A 17,527-nucleotide genomic window follows, 5' to 3' on the forward strand; every position below is an offset into this window, starting at 1 on the left:
TGAATATATTTCTATATTTGCTCCATATGGTTATAGTTACCATGGAGATTATTTCTTTGTATTGAAATATTGACAAGAAGAAATTTTCAAGTCAACTTTTCAAGTAAAGTTTCAGACAACTTTCTTTATTCGTAATAAACGGTTCTGTTCAAAATTCGTACGTGTGCTTTTCTTAATCGCTCAACACGAAATATCCCCTGATTTTCTAACAGTTCTCTATACATCTTTTTATATAGTATGACTCACTGTTCGTACTAAGCTATGTTTTTCCCGGAATACACGCTTTCTTTACCAAAAGTTTCATAAATCATAAGACTCAACTTCATATGTTGTTGCTAACTATTTCTTAAAATTATTATCATTATACCTTACGTTTCAATAATTTGTATTAGATTTTCCCTTCTACGTACAGATACTAACTAGATACGAACATGGGATTCTAGTGAAACGAAAAAATCAATTCTCAACCCACATGCAAGTCTATAGATATAATATTTGGTTTTTATAGAGATAAAGATCAACCGCAATCAGGAAATCGACTTGACAAGTTTTTTTTTTTATTGATGATACGTCTGTAATCAATGTTTCTTTATCAACTGTTCTTTCTTCAGTCTTATCAAAAAGCTATCGATAATGTACATGCCAGAAGACTTTTCATATAAAAGCAGCTATGAAACCCAAAGAAGAATGCAGTAAATTGTAATTATTGCACGATGTCGGTTGTCAACTGCTACCCTGTTTTGCTGCTTCTTGGTGTTACGTCAACATTGGGAATATCAAACGTGGGATGGTGGAAAAATACAGCATTCTATCAGATTTATCCTCGGAGTTTTATGGATAGCAATGGTGATGGAATCGGAGACTTGAAAGGTAAGAAGTTAAACTCTATTATCTATCGTTAAAAAAAACCTGTAATCGAATTCGTTTTCAACAAAAATTCTATTAGATTACTTTTTGTGAGAAAATTTTAGGTTGAAATGAATTTTCGTGTACTATGACATAAATGTCAACATTTCTACGAGCAAGAATGGAACAAATTGATTCAAAGAGAATATTATAAATCGTATAAATTAAGGGCAATCAATTTTCGTAAGTCATTAATCATCCATGAAGCATGTTCAATTTCGAAATAATTGAATATAGCCTACTTTATGTAGACAGATGTTCAAGTCTGTTACTCATACAGCAAGACTTCAAACAATTCATTTTATGATACTCATTGAGTTCGCCTTTAATTTTATTTCATAAGACTGTCATAAAATTGAAATTTGGAATAGACAAAAAGATGAATATCGATTCCGTTGTTTGTTTCTTCCTCGTATCAGGTATAACTTCGAAACTCGAGCATTTCAAAGATGCTGGAATCGGTGGCGTTTGGCTTTCGCCTATTTTCGCTAGTCCCATGAAAGATTTTGGCTACGATATTTCGGATTTCAAGGCTATTCAGCCCGAGTACGGAACTATGAGTGACTTTGAAGAATTAACCGGGAAAGCAAAATCCTTAGGACTTAAAGTTATTTTGGATCTGGTTCCAAATCACGCATCGGACCAGAGCGAATGGTTCAAAATGAGCGTGCAGAAGATTCAACCGTATACGGATTATTTCATGTGGGTGGCAGGTGAACCAAATAAACCACCGAATAATTGGATTAGTGTCTTTGGTAAATCTGCTTGGACATATCATCCAGTTCGTAAAGAATGGTACTTCCATCAATTCCTTGCGGAACAGCCGGATTTGAATTACAGAAATACACATGTACAACTCGCAATGGCTGTATGTATCGTTTTTTATAACTTGATTCTCACCGCATACGAATGTAGCGGATTTTGTATGAGATTAATAATCATTTTTGGATAGCTCTTATGAAACTTAATGGATACAGTAATTTTTCCCCGGCAGGACGTAATTTGGTTCTGGTTGGAAAAGGGAGTTGATGGTTTTCGGGTCGATGCAGTTCCACATCTCTTTGAAGTTGCTGATCTTAGGAATGAACCCAAATCCAATGTGACCGGAGCTTTAGATGATGAATACACGTATCTTGAGCACCTGTACACGAAAGATCAGCCAGAAACGTATCGGTTGGTTAAACAATGGAGGGCTTTGCTTGATGTTTATGCAGAGTTAAATAACTTAGATGAGAAGGTAAGTGACTTTTCCAGAATTGCGTACCCAGTATCCAATTTATTGTGCTTTATAATGTTTCTTCATCGTATTTGATATACTTATTAAGTGATTCAATCAATGGGAATTGATATTTGCAGCGACAAATATTGATCAACGGTCCAATTATGACTTTCGTTTTCCAGATAATGATGACTGAGGCGTACACGAGTCTTGATAAAACCGTTGAGTTCTACGATTCGGGTGCCCAAGTACCATTCAACTTCAAGTTCATTACAGATGTCAACAACACCTCACCTCCGAGTGAATTCAAGAAAATAATTGATCTTTGGATGGTAGAAGCTAACAAGAGAAATGCGACAGCAAATTGGGTGGTTAGATCCATTTTACTTTGATACATCGATTCGAAAATATTTTACGATACCGTAAGATCATATATAAGATCATAAGTTCCATATTATTTTACATTGATTAGATGGGTAATCACGATCGTGTCAGAACTGAAACGCGATATCCCGGTAGAGGTGATCAGATGATGATGCTTGAAATGATACTTCCGGGTGTTTCCGTGACATATTATGGCGAAGAAATTGGAATGGTGGACAAAGACGACATAACATACGAAGAAACTCAAGATCCACAAGGTTGTCTGGCTGGCCCCGATCGCTACAAGCAAAGATCTCGAGATCCGTGTAGAACTCCTTTCCAATGGAACACCGCAAAAAACGCAGGTATTTTTTTGTAATGAAGTGCTTCGTAACAGTGATTTTTTCTTTTATCTTTAGTAATAGAAAGAGATCCGTGAATTTTCACGCATTTTAACATTCATTTGTTACTAGGTTTCAGTACAGGTAATAAGACCTGGATACCAGTGAACGATAACTACAAAACTTTGAATCTCGCCGCACAAAAGTCAACCTCTGTGTCATGGTTCAACTTATTCCGGAATCTTACAATGCTTCGAAAAAACTCACCGGCTTTAAGTAGCAAAAATGTTGAATCAATTGTTTCAAATAACGATCAAGTATTAACAATCGTAAGAACGCAACCGACGAATTATCCTGGACGTAACTATACGGTTATTCTGGTCCTGAATTTTAATTTAACTCAAGCACAAACTGTTAACTTGACCAATATAATCCCTCAAGCTGGTGTAGCGACAGTTACGATGGCAACCTTGAAATCTTCTTTACAGCAAGGGTAATTAATATTATTCCTTTTACAGTGCTCGGATTTTCTTGCAAAAATACAGTGTTTAATAAAAAAAACTGCTCCGATTTTCGGCTCGATAATATTTCTCAAAATAATTCATTATCACGATTGATGTTTCAGCGCACAAGTAAATTTGGCGAATCTTCGACTTGGACCGAAAGATGGACTTGTCCTTGCAATTAATTAATGTTATAAAAAACATACTGAATTTCTTCCAAGAGGCACAGTCATACCAGCCTCACTTCATTGACAGATATTCAATGGTATATATTATAAATTGATAATAAATTATGAATCCGTTACGAATGTACATCGAATTATTTATTCGACGCGCACCACGTACATGCTTTCGGCATGTCAACATTGCGTCGACATATTTTTACCAATAAAAATCTTCTCTCGAGGGAAAAAAATTCGGACAAGTACATTGAGGATCGTCCGTTTCCGCATTATATCACAAAAATTGTATAAAAATTCAAATACACTCCAAAAACACTCCAAAACATCCAAAAACTTCGCTAGAAAACATCTTTTAGGCCGATGTCCGATCCTTCTAGATTTATTCTGACGGGGAAATAACTAAATGAATCAGAAAATTAACCACCTCATCAGTTATTACGTGCACTACCAAAATTTATGATATCAATTTGCGGCCAAGTATTTATTGGTAATTCGAAATATCAATTCCTATGGGACAACTCAGGAATTTAAACAAAAACAAACGTTATCCATAGGAACAAATTACCACTTGGAATTATTATTCAGGACCAACGACTTAACAAATAGAAAAAAAGTCATAACCTGAGAACATGTAGCCGTTACCTAAATTCTTCAACTGGAACGGTATAGAATTATGTTTGAATACGAGTTGAGAATATTCGTCCATTTCCAGACATTCCATCAAACTTACTAATGCAAATTGAAATCAACCATCATAAAAAACCCCATAATCTTGCTTTTCAAAATTTAAGGTATTCCTTTCACGAAACCCTACTCTCTACAAAAAAATATATATATTTCCAGAAAATGATTTGTCTTGAAATTTTCATCTTCATTCTTTGTATAATCATTCAACTTTGACAGTTATATCTAAATTTTTATTTTTGAATATAAATGACTTACCTACAATCAATCAATATCAACCACAGGATTCAAATCTCGAGGGAGTTGCGCTTAACAATTAAACAGTTCCTTAGGTATTTCAATTATATTCTATCATTTTATTTCAGACTTTTTCAAGGTTACTACTATTTTTTTAAGTAAAGAAGTTTAAAGATAAATAATTTCTCGGAAACATATATTTTTTTTACAATGTTGTTTTTTCTAAAATTCCTTTTTTCTCGTTTTCATTTTATTTTCAATACGCTATAAGATTTTTCTAGTCGGGAGTTTTTACATTTTTTTAAAACGTTTTCTTACAATACTGTTTTTTTTAAATTCATTTTTTCTCGTTTTCATTTAATTTTCAACACGCTATAAGATTTTTTCAGTTGGAAGTTTTTGTGTTTTTTTTTTTATTTCAGACTTTTTAAACTTTACTACGATTTTCTTAAGTGAAGAAATTTCAAGACAAATCATTTTCTGGAAATATATTTTTTATATCACGCGGTACGTAAATGGACGCTTTTGCGTACGCTTCGCGTACACAAAACCCCCATTTCCGCACCTCGTAATATAAAATTTCCATTATTTCTAAAATGTACTATTTTTACAATATCGTTTTTATCCAACATTCATTTGATTATTTTTGTTCTACTTTCGTTGATATTATATCGATCTAAAATCTTATATTTGATAAGCTTTAATGGAGATAAAACTTTTGCCGCTGGGATATAAGCCATATTATTGGAAATTGTAGCAGAGCCTTCTTTTTTTTGTTGAGATTTTTTTTTTGGAATGAGCAATTCGAATAAAAAGTGATGGGCTGGACCAGTACGTTTAAGACGTATTTGAACGTAATTTGTACCGATCCAATCGAAATTGAATGTTGTGAATAACATCAGGCGATCCTGAAAGTTGGAGGGGAATCGATTTTTCAAAGTCTGTACCTTCTTGAAGTAACGAATGACTTTCATGTGAGTTTTTACCGATTTTCATATGTTCTGGTTAAAAAAAAAGGTTGCCATCGTTCTTATTATTCAAAAGGAAGATTCTGCAATTATTTATTTCTATTAATTTTTTAGTAATTTCAATGAAACGTTCTGAGCCCGATGAGGATTCTCAACACTTATTTGTTGCTGGAGATTATATTTTGAATTACTGATAAATACTTGGCCTTGAATGGATATAATCAATTATAGTACTGCACGTAACTTTCTTTATAACTTTTGCTTCATGAGCTTGTTTTTCCTCGAAAATAATTATTAAAACTTCAAAAAGTAAAAAAGGCACGCCAAGTATTAAAAGGTCGTGACCGTCGTTTTAAATGATTTTCTATATTCGCATTGTCAATAAATAAATTAAAAAAAATGTTTAACTGTGAAAAAATATGAGATCTATTGTAACATATACAGTGAATGAATTACGTTTCCTGTAGGAATTCTGAATTTTGGAAATAAAAAAAAATGAGATCATTTTCTAACGTAGCCAAGTACAGTGAATGAATTAAGGTTCTTGTGGAATTCATTCGTGTACACTTTTAGCCCTAATCCCTCACTTATTCATAAAAATTTTCCAGCAAACGTCACAGAGCAACAAAGGTTTCTCGAATGATTCTGCAATTATTAAGAGATTATCATCTGTTTTTATGCTAGCACGGGTTATAAACTTAAAACAGTTTACGCGTACAAGTGCATGCATTGTATCTATACGATGAACTGCACAAATTCATTTTCAACATTACACACAAGCTTGGCGTGCATGGTTTTCAATCGGAAGCTCGGGAAGAGACAATTGTTTAAATTTACTATGAAAACAATAATTAATTAGAATTGTATGAACGAGTGTGAAAAAAACCGATCCCCCAATAAAATAAGAGGGGCCCTGTTATATAATGATTTGGTAAACAATACAGATGGGTGAAATTTGTGGATAAAATTGAACAATTAAACGAACGGATAAAGAAATGAAATCAATCAATCCCTTTATATGCCTTTATCTTGTACGGATAGATACGGCCATTCTTTCATGCCCATACGCATTTTAATTTATCGACGCGTCACTTTCACTCGTTTGTCCGTACACTCTTTTTTTTACCAAATGGGCAGATGATTGGATGAATTACACAAGTATTGAAATGGATGAACAAAGAAGTAAGCTGTGTAAACATTGATTTGAGAAAAGAAAACGCGTTGAATACGAAACTTTTGGAGTAATGAATTTATCAGTCAAACTGGTCAAGAATAGATATTTTTCTTTGTGTACACAGCGCGAGATCTTACGTCGAACTACTCAATAAAATAGTTGGATGGAAAAGGGATGGCAAATTAAAAAACAATTACATGAGAGGATCATCAAGTTTTCTTCAAATATATGGACGGATGAGGCATTCCTTCGCCGAGCTTCCGATTGAAAACCATGCACGCCAAGCTTGTGTGTAATGTTGAAAATGAATTTGTGCAGTTCATCGTATAGATACAATGCATGCACTTGTACGCGTAAACTGTTTTAAGTTTATAACCCGTGCTAGCATAAAAACAGATGATAATCTCTTAATAATTGCAGAATCATTCGAGAAACCTTTGTTGCTCTGTGACGTTTGCTGGAAAATTTTTATGAATAAGTGAGGGATTAGGGCTAAAAGTGTACACGAATGAATTCCACAAGAACCTTAATTCATTCACTGTACTTGGCTACGTTAGAAAATGATCTCATTTTTTTTTATTTCCAAAATTCAGAATTCCTACAGGAAACGTAATTCATTCACTGTATATGTTACAATAGATCTCATATTTTTTCACAGTTAAACATTTTTTAAAATTTATTTATTGACAATGCGAATATAGAAAATCATTTAAAACGACGGTCACGACCTTTTAATACTTGGCGTGCCTTTTTTACTTTTTGAAGTTTTAATATTTACTGATTTCACTTCTTTTTGCGAGACGTGACAACTATATAGGAATCGTCTTTCATTCACTATATTTGTCAACTTCAGAAAACGATCTCATTTTTTTTTCTATTTTGAAGTTTTTTATTGATAATACAAATATAGAAAATTATTGGAAACTACGGTCGCGACCTTTTAATAATTGGCGTTCTTTTTTTACTTTGTCAATTATTTTTTTTTCTAATTTAGCTTATTTTTTAGAGGCGTGACAATATTTACTTAAGAAAAAAAATACATTCATCGTCTTCGACGAAAATTTTTAAAACAATTTGTTTCAAGTTGAGTGCTTTTCTCTATGTGCCAAAAGCAATCGACACAGCCAATTTTTCTATATAGACGGACGAAAACTGTGCGGTTATGTTCATGTGAGTTGAAACCTTTTACAAGCAATAATGGTGACGATTTTGATTATCCATTCAGCAAATCGAATTTTCCAATGAAAGATTGGGAAATTCCTATGCAATGGGATGATATTTTCATTTCCTATTCCTTTTTTTGAAAAGTTCCACTTGTTTACTTGGAAAAATGATTTTTGAAACTATCTTCTTTTCATTCATGGATTCCATGTTGACATGGATACTGTCAATGGTTTGCAATGTCCAAGGAGATGTTTCCATGGTATTCAATGTCTAAGACCACAGCTTTATGGTTATTGGTGTCCAGTGATATTTTTTTAATGGTCTTCTGTAAAGTCTGAACCTGCCTCGTCAATGCAAACTATTAAATCGCAGATCTAGATATCGATAACTATGAGGAAATGTATCGTAAACCATTGCACCGTTTACCTAAATATCGGGAAATATAAAATTGGCGAATATATATTGAAAAATACGAAGGCATCCACCTAGACATCGAAAACCCTATAGTCGCCAAACTAGACATCGTAAACTATAGAGCCGACGACCTAGATATCGAAAAGCTTAGAAAAACTCACCACACTATCGGAAACTATGGAGCCATTGACTTTCATATCGGGAACCATTGACAAATTCACCTTAACATCGGAAACTATGGAGCTATCGACCGGGATAGTGAAAACTATGAAGTCGTCAACCTAGTCCACGAAAACAATGGGAAAACATACCTGGACATTGAAAACTACGGAGCCGTTGATCTAGACCTCGAAAAGCATGAAGAAACATACCAAGGCGACGAAAGCCATGGAGAAATATACCTAGCCATCGAAAACCATGGAGCTGTCGATGTAGACATCGAAAACAATGGAACCGTCGACCTAGACCATGAAAACCATGGAGAACCATAACCAAACATCGAAAACTATGGAATTGTTGACCTAGCATCAAAAGCCATGACGGAATATACCTGGACCACGAAAACCATGAAGGAACAAACGTAGACATTTAAAACTATGAAGAAATATACCTGGACATCCAAAACCATGGAGGAATATACCTAGACATTGAAAAATATATAGACACATACCTAGACATCGAAAAGTATGGAGTCATCGACCTAGATCACGGAAATGATGAAGAAATATACCTAGAAAACAAAAACTATGGAAACTCAGACCTAGCCATCGAAAACACTGGAACCATCAATTTAGACCACGAAAACCATGGAGAAACATACCCAGACATCGAAAAACATGGAGGAATATACCTGAACCACGAAAACCATGATGAAACATGCCTAAACATTGAAAACCATGGAGGAATATACCTGGACGACGAAAAACATGGAGGACTATACCTGGACCACGAAAACCATGGAAGAATCTACGTAGACCACGAAAACCATAGAAAAACATATCCATACATCGAAAACCATGGAGGAATATACCTGGACCACGAAAACCACGTAGGAACATCTCCAGACATCGAAAACCATGAAGGCATATACTTAGACATCAAAACCCATGGAAGAATTATCCTAGACCACGAAAACCATGAAGAAACATGCCTAGACATTGAAAACCATGGAGGAATATACCTAGACATCGAAACCCATGGAGGAATTATCCTCGACCACGAAAACCCGAGAGAAACATACCTGAACATCGAAAACTGCGGAGCTGTCGACCTCAACTGCGAAAACCATGAAGAAACATACCCAGACCACGAAAACCATGAAGAAACATATCCATACATTGAAAACCATGGAGAAATATACCTGGACCACGAAAACCATGTAGGAACATATCCAGACATCGAAAACCATGAAGGAATATACCTAGACATCAAAACCCATGGAGGAATTATCCTAGACCACGAAAACCATGGAGAAGCATACTTGGGCATCGAAAACTGTGGAGCCGTCGACCTCGACCCCGAAAACCATGATAAAACATGCCTAGACATTGAAAACCATGAAGGAATATACCTAGACATCAAAACCCGTGGAGGAATTATCCTAGATCACGAAAACCATGGAGAAGCATACTTGGGCATCGAAAACTGTGAAGCCGTCGACCTCGACCCCGAAAACCATGATAAAACATGCCTAGACATTGAAAACCATGGAGGAATATACCTAGACATCAAAACCCATGGAGGAATTATCCTCGACCACGAAAACCCGAGAGAAACATGCCTGAACATCGAAAACTGTGGAGCCGTCGACCTCGACTGCGAAAATCATGAAGAAACATACCCAGACCACGAAAACCATGGAGAAACAAATCCAGCCATCGAAAACCATGGAGGAATATACCTGAACCACGAAAACCATGATGAAACATGCCTAAACATTGAAAACCATGGAGGAATATACCTGGACGACGAAAAACATGGAGGAATATGCCTGGACCACGAAAACCATGTAGGAACATATCCAGACATCGAAAACCATGAAGGAATATACCTAGACATCAAAACCCATGGAGGAATTATCCTGGACCACGAAAACCATGAAGAAACATGCCTAGACATTGAAAACCATGGAGGAATTATCCGAGACCACGAAAACCATGGAGTAACATACCTGGACATCGAAACCTGTGGAGCCGTCAACCTCGATCGCGAAAACCATGGAGGAATATATCTGGACATAAAAAACTATGGGGTCGTCCACCTAGAAATCGAAATTCGCGATAGAATGTACCTAAACCTAGTCCTCCAAAACCCATGATCTATCGCCCTAGACATCCTCGAAAAATCCAGCGGCGTCGACCAGAATTTTATATTTTTTTATTTTTATTATTTATTATTTAATGTTATTCGTATTATTCAATTTTTTTGTTTTCTTATATTATTATCATTTTATATTATATATTGTATAATATAATATATATATTATATTATATATTAATTATAATAAAATATTTATTATAATAATATTTTATTATTAATTAATATTAATAAATAAAATATATATTATATAATTATATACATATTTTATGCGCAAACCAGGAGCTGGTATTGCCCCCGCTGTGCGCCCATTCTCTGTCTCTCTCGCTCGGCGACGCAGAAGGAGAGGGGGTAGCCGCGTTCAGCGCAGTGCGTGACGTAGAGTGTGACAAAAGTAAGAAATCGTGCAAAGGACGTAAGTCCAAATGTAAACAAGCGTAACTTACGCCCCTCTGTCTCTAAGAAAATGAAAATCCCGAAATGATGGATTTTAAATCACTAACGTTACATATCTCAGGATCTACTGGACGGATTTACTTGCAACAAAAACCAATGGAAAGAGAAAAATCGAAAAAAAATCGTCACAAATTTTCAAGTTCTTTTATGAAATGGTTTATTTGTGAGAACCATTTGAAAATTCTGTGACGTCATAAAACCGGCATATTCGCGTATATAAGAGTAGCGGCAGGGCTCGCGCTGGCTTTTCTTTTGCGCTGCAGTTTTTCCTTTTAATACTTGGCGTCGAGCCGCTACCGCGTCTCTTGATGAATGATTAGTGACTCCTATGCATAAAACGTCTTTTTTCAATCAAAGTTTCTGATTTCTTGGGTAAATATTCCAAATGATCAATAAAAACTTGCCCTTCAATTGATATCATACATTTTTATATTGCATGTAACTTGGATAGTACATTTTTCAATTGGTTTAATATTTATGATTTTGTTTGAAAATTTTTTACTTTTTCTTTATAGAATTTTTTCGATTGTTTTTAATTTTTGTTGAATTTTTGGAACTTTTCAATTTTTCGTTTTTTGTTTCCATAAAATTGTTTTCCTGGATTTGAATATTTTTTCTATGACATCCAGAAACAAGGGATCATCAATGTACTTGTCCCAACCTTTTTTTTCCCTAGGGGAATTTTGGGGTTTGATATCACGTTTTTTTTCTCGACTTCCTCGATTTCGTTTTGACGGCTATAGAATTTAAGTTCCAATTTTCATGTTTTATTTTGTTAGTATGTTTTTTAAGATTATTATTTTGTTTGAGCATTTTCAACGATTTTAAACACTCACGATAATGATATGATACTGTGAACTATTTCCCGCACCGCCGCAGGGGTAGAGTTCCAGGCGCGTTCTTTTTACGTCACTTTATGTCAATTAGGAACCCAAGTACATGGGGAAATTCATGTTGGCGGTAGGAATATGATTTTCGGCTCTTAAGGAAGTTGAGGCATTAGAATGAAAATGATGTCGTTACTTTCAAACCGATTGAATCTTATAAAGGGAAGTGTAAAAAAAAAAATCAGTTAAATTTTCAGACATGTTAGAAGCGTCGTTGCTGAGAAAAATCAATAACAATTTGGGCCAAATAAAATGTAATCTTATGGAAGTTAAGAAACATTCAGTAATATCTCCGTTAAAAATGATACTAAAAATATAAAATTTTTTGGGCAACATAAGCAAGACTTGCTGAATAATGTCAATTTTTTTCAGATTTATTAGGAGATTTTCTGAGATTATATTAATAATAATCTGTTTCCCGTGCAGTTTTTGGAGGCTAGGATCGTCACCGTTCGTGTTTTCGACTGAGCTTTCACCAGTTTTTCGTCTTTTTTCCCCCAACTTTTCTTTAAAGTAATATTGCCGAACTGTAAACTGGCCTAACTTTTGAAAGGTACAGATCATAACTTTTGGGTAAAAAGAATGACTGTACAGCCTCAACTTCCTTAACGTCGGATTCCGAGAAAATACCCTATTTTTCGTCAAAATTGTACTAAAAATATTTCGTCACAAGTCTGTACTTGGACTTGAGCGATTTTTTCCCTTGTTCTCTAATATGTTATGCTCGTTGGGGATCCATGAGAACGGAGGAATGCGCGTTGGAGGCCGAGATATGATTTTCGGTTTATCACTGTGGTTTTGACGAAAAAAGACTTATTTTTCGTAAAATTTGATGTAAAAAATTATCAGCACAGATCTATCCCTAGACTTAAGCGATTTTTGACGAAAAATAAATAAAATTCAAAACAAATCCAACAGAATTGGCAATTTTAAGGTATTATATCGTAGGAATCAATATGCTGAATTATCTTTAAATACCTGGCCTTGAATTGATATCATAAGTTTAAATGCTGGATATAACTTGGATGGAAATTTTTTTCAATTGATTTGAAAAAAACTTTTTTTTATTTGTCGTTTTTTTATTGCTTATGTTTTATTTGATTTTTTTGACACTTTAAAAAATAATTACAGATTTGTATTTTTTTGATGTAATGTTTTTTCAGGATTTGTGAATTTTTTTTTATACGTTTTGTTGAAATTTTTTACAGTTGGTTTAATAATTTTTTTATGGAATTGTTTTTCCACATTTTTCGTGATATGATCAGGAAACAAGGGACCATCAATGTACTTGTCCCAACCTTTTTTCCCTAGGGGAATTTTTGATATTCTGTATCAGATCTTTTTTCTCAAAAGTTCACTAATCTTGTTTTTCGGATTACATTAAGCTGAGCTAACCCTGCACAATCACGCTGGGTTAAAAAAGAAATAAAAACTATATACTCTACGTTCAGAAAATTGAAAATTTTATAGAACCAATCTTTTAATTATTCACTTTGCTTTTAAATATTCACATACGATACAAAAGTACTCGTCACATCCATATATTCTTGTATGTCCTTACTTATTTGTTTTGCAAAATTAAGAAAAACAATTGACTATTAGTAGGCAAGAAAAAGTTGTAATAGTAAAAAATTCTTTTTTATCTCATGTAACTTGCTGTTTATGAACTCAAGAACAAATATCAACAGAGTGTGGAATGCGAAATTGAAACATTGGTCGACTTATCGAGGAATACTATGTCATGTATGCTAGAATAAATTGAATTTTTGCAAATAATCTCTTTCTTATTGTTTTCAAATAATAAATCGAAAACCGTATTTTGACAAATAATTATAGTCAACAATTTAAATCCTAGATATTTGTTTCTTGTATCCAATGCCTGAAATTCGATTGAAAACTCTTATTAACGTTGAAAATACCGCGATAATCAGTATATTAGTGGATAAATCATTCACTAATACTGCCGGGTTTTAATGTATTTGAATATTTTTCACGGTTTAAAATAATTTTCATTGCGAAATTTGATAATTTTTGTTTACATTTTTCGTGGTATAATGCGAAAACGGGCGATCATCAATGTACTCCCTAACGGATGTAACGATTGATCAAAAAAAGTACAATCCGCTAGGGCTTGTCCAAATTTTTTTTCTCCGAGGGAGGATTTTTGCGGCTTGATATCCAATCTTTTTTCTGTGGTAGTTCTGAATTTTCAAATAAGGTTTTCGAAAGTTTTCCACTGTTTCTATTATGAAAATCGAAAATAAATTATCCAATGATTTTCGTTAAGTTTTCTGCAACTTATAACAGTTTGATATTCTTCGAATGTTTGATGTTTCCTCATGCTTCCCTCATGATGATGGTGATGATGATGATGAAACACGATGATCCCCTCATGTTTCATCGATTCCGAATGTGTCTACAATTTTGTGGGATTAAAACTATTTTCCGTAACGTTTACGAATATTTTGTATTATTGAGGAATTTCCCCCCCTCATTTATGAATTTTATTTTCAATTTTTTTAATCAAATCGTTGTGAATAAAAAAGATATGAAAATTTTTCAATGAAACGAATTTTTTGATTGATTTTCCGTAAAATTTAACAGAAAGAGAGAGAGAAAAAATATATATAATGTTCACCAAGTCCACCAGGAAACTTCCAATGACTTTTTGAAGCATTCTTTTCTATTCACAGTATCATACCCAGAGATATCAAGTTGATGTACACATGTCGATGTATAAAATATTTAAACTCTGCATGTAGCGACTGAGTTCCAATCAGAGAAATGAAAAGTATTGAGTGTGTCAGGACCAACAGATTTGCTTGTTTTTTAATATATATCTATTTTGAAAACATAAATTCTTATGCCAATCATAAATGGGCCACCGCTGACTTTTTGTACCATTTTGAATTATTTATTATTTATGTATTACCATATTCTATAATTTTTTTAATAATTTTCATAATTCACATATACCCATATTCCATAATCAAAAATAGGAAGTGCTAATACTTGGCGCACAAGTGTAAACACAGAATTTTCAAAGTTTGCCAGTATCTGCTGCAATTTCTTCATCTACGTTATGATACAGACAGACAAAAGAACCACAGATTCATGAAATTAATTATGCCATAGTTAAAAAGAAAAAAGACAGCGCAATTGAAAGAGAACAGAAATAAAAATTGTTTCATGTATCTGTGCATTAGTTTCTGAAGACAGTAATTTCAGACCTATTCAGAAATAAGTAGGTGAAGACTTTAGTAATGAATATCTTCGTTAATATATTCCAGTCGGAACCAAAAAGTTAAAAGATTGGCATACCTGCTACTTCACAGAAATATCAAAGTTCATAGGTACTTGCTACGTACCAGTTATACAGACTTTTGTGCTATAGGGAAAAACACTTCAAAATTACCTGAACCACATTTTTGAAACTTATTATGACACATTCAAGAAAAAAGTGACAGATACGATGCATGTTGAAGCAAGCAAAATGCTGTAATTTTGTATGTCTCCATGGTTATCCGCAGACAAAATATTTGATCACATCCAAAAATGATCAGGTGTAGACTTACAGACATGAATTTTTCAACCCACAATGCCAATTGCAAACATGGTCTGGAAATATTCAATATACATGTCGCTTCATCACTTTGTCGAACTTTAGAGGTGTTCATTGCATTTCGAAGATACAAATTTTGATATCATGAAAATTAAGCACCCAATGACTTATTCAAATAAATTTCCAAATTTATCATGTAACAACTCAAGTGATTATATCTATGCATTTACATGGCCCAAAGATTTTTCAAAACTTGAGTGTATGAACAAGCAATCATGAAGGCTTTTTGTTATAAATATTTCAAATTATCTTGTTGAAATCAATATAAAGAAATATAGAAATACGAATATCTCTCGTATTGTCTGGAGAACGAATAGAAATTGGTATGACAATACACTGTAAGCTAAGGAGGTGGAAAAAAGGGACCGGTGAACACAGCCAAACTAAATGAAAGAAATTATGACAACAATACATTGAATTACTTGACCAAAGTTTTTTAAAATTTATTTGAATTCGTTTACACACAACCATCCACCTCTTCCTTTAATGTAATTACACAACATAGAATTTCTGTTTGGAAAGAACGTTTTAGAGGTTATAATGAACGAACGTTTTTTTTCTCATTGTTATTAATATTATTATTATTCAGCATTAATTAGTCACGTCATTAATAATATCGATTCCTTCCACTTTTTAATAACCACTTTTATTTTTCTACACTCTGCACGCAACAGCACTCCGGCGGTCATAACCTCAAACGTCAACATGACGCGAAATCTCGCAAATTTGCTATCTATGTATATATTACGATATCGAAGTAGAACAGATAATTCTTAATTTTCACGACACACATTATTCACGTTTTCACTTCTCAACATTTTACTCACTCTCAGTACACTGTATGAGATCAATTAATCCACTTTTGAGGTTTAATTTATTATAGATATTATTGTCGTGAATTGGGCTCGAAACTTATTGAATCTTCTTTTATGAAAAAAATAAAATTGATTATATCCACTGCTATTTCCAATAATGTTTTATTTATTTAAACGAAATTTGCAAATCTTGCACCGTTGATCGACGGGGCTACGATCGCAATCACTTTATAATAACATAACAGACGATAACAGACGGTATACAAGAAAACATTGAGGACTATCAGAAACTTTCTCATCGGCGATTGGTCGAGACGGATAGATTCTCACCGGTGATTGGTTATGATGGGCATCAAGAAGCCCTTGTATGTATCGGTCTGAACCCATATACGGATGCGTCAGCTGCGTAAATGTGTTGGTAAAGGTGTTGCCCGTGCAAAGTTTTTTCTCAGCAATTACGCCACCGATCATGCTGATTTTGGGCGCAATCGAAAGAGAATTTCTTAATTAGCTGAAAGTTCAATTTTCAAATTGCGACATAACTCCTGAGCTTCGCAATTCAAGAAAATGACATGTCGATTTTACCCCCACCACCGCGAATCGTTTTATTCAGAGATAATATAGTCTCGGCGAGAGCCTCGGGCCAGCAGACGACAGGGCTGTCAATGTACTTGTCCCGAGACTCTATCGAGTCTCTTGATTCGCGGTGGTGGGGGTAAAATTGGCATGTAATTTGTTCAATTACGAAACTCCTGAGTCATGTGAGGCTTTGAAAATTGAACTGGAGACTAATTTAAAAATTCTATTCCGATTGCGCCCAAAATCAGCATTATCGGTGGCGTAATTGCTGAGAAAAAACTTTGCACAGGCTCCAAATTATGCAAAAGTTATCAACACATTCAAGCATTGATGTGTCTGTATTTACAACACCATCAAAGACACTTTGATGCTCTCGAATTTCTGATTGGCTATCTGATGATATCCATTTTTAGATGTTATGATTGGTTATTGATGATTGGAAATCTGATGACAACTTCAGAACGTGGCATGGCAGCACAGCAGACATTTCAGAAAGACGTAGCGCGGTAACAGCAGACATAATTTCGATCGAAAGGCGAGTGTCAGTGTATGACTAGCTGCGATTGTAAAAAAAAGTATAGTTAATAACTGAGTGAATAAAAGAAAACACAGACGTTTCTCAGAAATTACAGTTGTATTGTGCAGTTATCTTAATATATATATAGATAGCACATTTGCGAGATTTCACATCATGTTG

General features: G+C 34.1%; 2 protein-coding genes across 13 annotated transcripts in view; one reads left to right on the forward strand and one right to left on the reverse strand.

Moving 5' to 3' along the window:
- The window catches only part of LOC122408384 (calcium/calmodulin-dependent 3',5'-cyclic nucleotide phosphodiesterase 1-like), an 885,001-nt gene that overhangs the window by 508,107 nt on the left and 359,367 nt on the right, over positions 1 to 17,527 (reverse strand). The gene's annotated exons all lie outside the window — the stretch shown is intronic.
- On the forward strand, positions 679 to 3,847 carry LOC122408385 (maltase 1-like). The gene is made up of 7 exons (XM_043415141.1): positions 679 to 870; positions 1,326 to 1,774; positions 1,901 to 2,143; positions 2,308 to 2,496; positions 2,598 to 2,853; positions 2,962 to 3,322; positions 3,455 to 3,847. The coding sequence occupies exons 1-7, from the start codon at positions 714 to 716 to the stop codon at positions 3,519 to 3,521; spliced, it is 1,722 nt and encodes a 573-aa protein (XP_043271076.1). The 5' UTR covers positions 679 to 713; the 3' UTR covers positions 3,522 to 3,847.

This window comes from Venturia canescens, chromosome 3 (genome assembly GCF_019457755.1).
Source record: "Venturia canescens isolate UGA chromosome 3, ASM1945775v1, whole genome shotgun sequence".
In the NCBI taxonomy this organism is placed as follows: Eukaryota; Metazoa; Arthropoda; class Insecta; order Hymenoptera; family Ichneumonidae; genus Venturia; species Venturia canescens.

Excerpts from the sequence above, each read along its gene's own strand:
- LOC122408385 (XM_043415141.1), top strand. The coding sequence starts at position 714 with ATGTCGGTTGTCAACTGCTACCCTGTTTTGCTGCTTCTTGGTGTTACG. Across the intron at positions 2,497-2,597 it reads ATGCGACAGCAAATTGGGTG|ATGGGTAATCACGATCGTGT; the intron begins GTTAGATCCATT and ends TACATTGATTAG. Across the intron at positions 2,854-2,961 it reads GAACACCGCAAAAAACGCAG|GTTTCAGTACAGGTAATAAG; the intron begins GTATTTTTTTGT and ends ATTTGTTACTAG.